This window comes from Limulus polyphemus, unplaced genomic scaffold, assembly GCF_000517525.1.
Source record: "Limulus polyphemus unplaced genomic scaffold, Limulus_polyphemus-2.1.2 Scaffold2272, whole genome shotgun sequence".
NCBI lineage: Eukaryota > Metazoa > Arthropoda > Merostomata > Xiphosura > Limulidae > Limulus > Limulus polyphemus.
The window spans coordinates 63,002-65,261 of record NW_013667882.1 but is presented as its reverse complement, the minus strand read 5'-3'; the positions used below and the strand labels follow the sequence as shown (position 1 = coordinate 65,261).

The 2,260-nt window shown below is 34.5% G+C and overlaps 1 protein-coding gene across 1 annotated transcript in view; it reads right to left on the bottom strand.

Annotated features, from left to right (window-relative positions):
• LOC106466479 overlaps window positions 1-1,680 on the bottom strand; it is a 50,827-nt gene extending 49,147 nt beyond the window's left edge. The window contains exon 1 of the mRNA XM_022394498.1: window positions 1,546-1,680. Coding sequence (XP_022250206.1) covers window positions 1,546-1,583 — 38 coding nt within the window. The 5' untranslated portion in view covers window positions 1,584-1,680. The remainder of the gene's footprint in view (window positions 1-1,545) is intronic.
• Window positions 1,681-2,260: the final 580 nt, after the last annotated feature.

Sequence of the window (2,260 nt, the reverse complement as noted above, 5' to 3'; positions counted from 1 at the left end):
ATATAAACCACTGCATATTAAAGTATATATATATATATATATATAAACCACTGCATATTAAAGTATATATATATATATATATATAAACCACTGCATATTAAAATATCAAATACAAATACCCTTACTTTTATAAAGTCGAACCATTTAACAAACTTGAAATTTAATATTTTCTTTAAAACGTTTTGTTCTAGAAATCACGAGTATACATATAATTTTAGTATCTAATAGTATTTAATTTTCTTTTATTCAAATTAATCTCACGATATCAGGAAAAGGCCTAACAGTAATAAAAAAAAAACAATACCGAAAGAAAACTTGCAAAAACATACTTAGCTATCTTATTAGTTATTACTCAGCAATCAACTATTCGCTGTAAACAACTTACTAAATAATTTACTTCAACTCCACTCAAACCTCTACTGTACAAACGTCGAGCTTCCAACTAATGACGCGCGAGTCTTAAATACAGAGACAAGAAATATCTTCTTTGTCCGCCGCGAACCTTAGCAGAACCAATTCGGATGATTTACAAAATACGTTATTAGCAATGAAACTGAAAGACTTCAGAATAAATCTCCATGGAAACGGTAATATCACTGTTGTTTATAAACATCACAAACAGACATTCGTAACTAATGTAAGGTATATACGTTTTTAATAAAATGCTGATGTGTTAAACATAAAAAATGTTACTTGGGGTGTGCCTTACTTTTCACACGACGTTTCAGATACAATGTTTGTTTGTGTGTTATTAAACTCAATGCTATACAATGGGCTATCTGTGCTATGCCTGATAAAATACATTTCTATAGCTTTACATAAAGGAAGACACATGCAGATATATAATGAAATTGCAACTGGACTTTTCAACCTGAACGTCATTTTACGATTACGTGGTCTAAACCACCACGTCAGAGACCTCTAGGGTTCAGTATAGCTGTCCCTAATTTTGAGCTACTGACCAGAGGGAAAGCAACCAGCCAGCAGCTCCTATCACCAAATGGGTTTTGTCCGACTAATTGAACTATTATAACGCTCCCACAGCTCAAAGGGCTTCACATTTTAAATCCAGGGCCATTCGATCCACAACCCGTGACATTAACCTGGCCATGCCTAGTGCTATAACAAAGAAACTGTGACATTGCCTTACCAAGAGCCTAAATGACAGATAAGAATAACCTATTAGAAAGTAAGTACTCTGACACTTCAAAAACAGAAATTGGTTTTCGTTGTGAAATAAGTAATAAATCAACTTGGTGCGCATATTACCAGAACTGAGATTATAAATACCAAGTTAAAAAAGGAAGGATACGCGATAACTATGTACAATAAAGTATCTTTCTTCATAATAGAGTCCTAAGTTCAACTTTCACACGACCCCAGTTTTCACTTATTCGGAAAAATTACGCTTTTGTGATAAATACAATAGTATTTATTTATATTTAAATGCATATTTAATTACTCACATACACGTTGGGTGATATATATATATATCAAAATTATATTTCGAAAACATTATATTAGTGAAGAACATTGGTATCTCACCGAGTGTGAATCTTCTTCTGACGTTCGAAAAGCCGCATGACTCCTCTCTAGCTACAGCAAAAGTGACTCTAAAACACACTTCACAACCACTGATATTGTGGCGCCACCTGCATGTCTGGCGTCAGTGAGTATCTGAAATTTCCGATAGGTGTCGAAGTGTCCTTTTAAGTGAAAGTAAAAGAACATAAGTGTAGCACATTGAACCTTGGGGGCGAAGAGTTAAAGCGGATTTATATACAACCCTCCTACTTATCCGAGTCAGTTCGTACGAAAGCCTGAATCATTCCAACCCATATTACCCTTACGGCAAGGTAACAACCGAACAGGTCTTTTGTTGTCTAGTAAACATAAGTTAGTGTCCTGGTGGAATTTCCCTCAGTGACATCTGCATTTTTATTTGACATTTACTTATACTGATTGGGGGGAAAACCGTTAGGTGTGACTTAAAGTCAAGGTGAGGGTGAAACGACAGAATACCTCATCAAGGAGGCAACTAAATGTTTATAATTGAAGTTTGTTTTTAACGTTTATCCTAAAAACAGTGTCTTATATATATATATATACATATACATACATATATATCCCTCAGCTTCAGAACCGGAATTATATTCACATTTCCTCACCAACAGTCTCCATAGAAACGAGTTAGGAGTTGTTTTTGGCGGAAAACGAGTAAAATTCTAGCCACCCACGCACTTATGAAAAAGTTTACGTG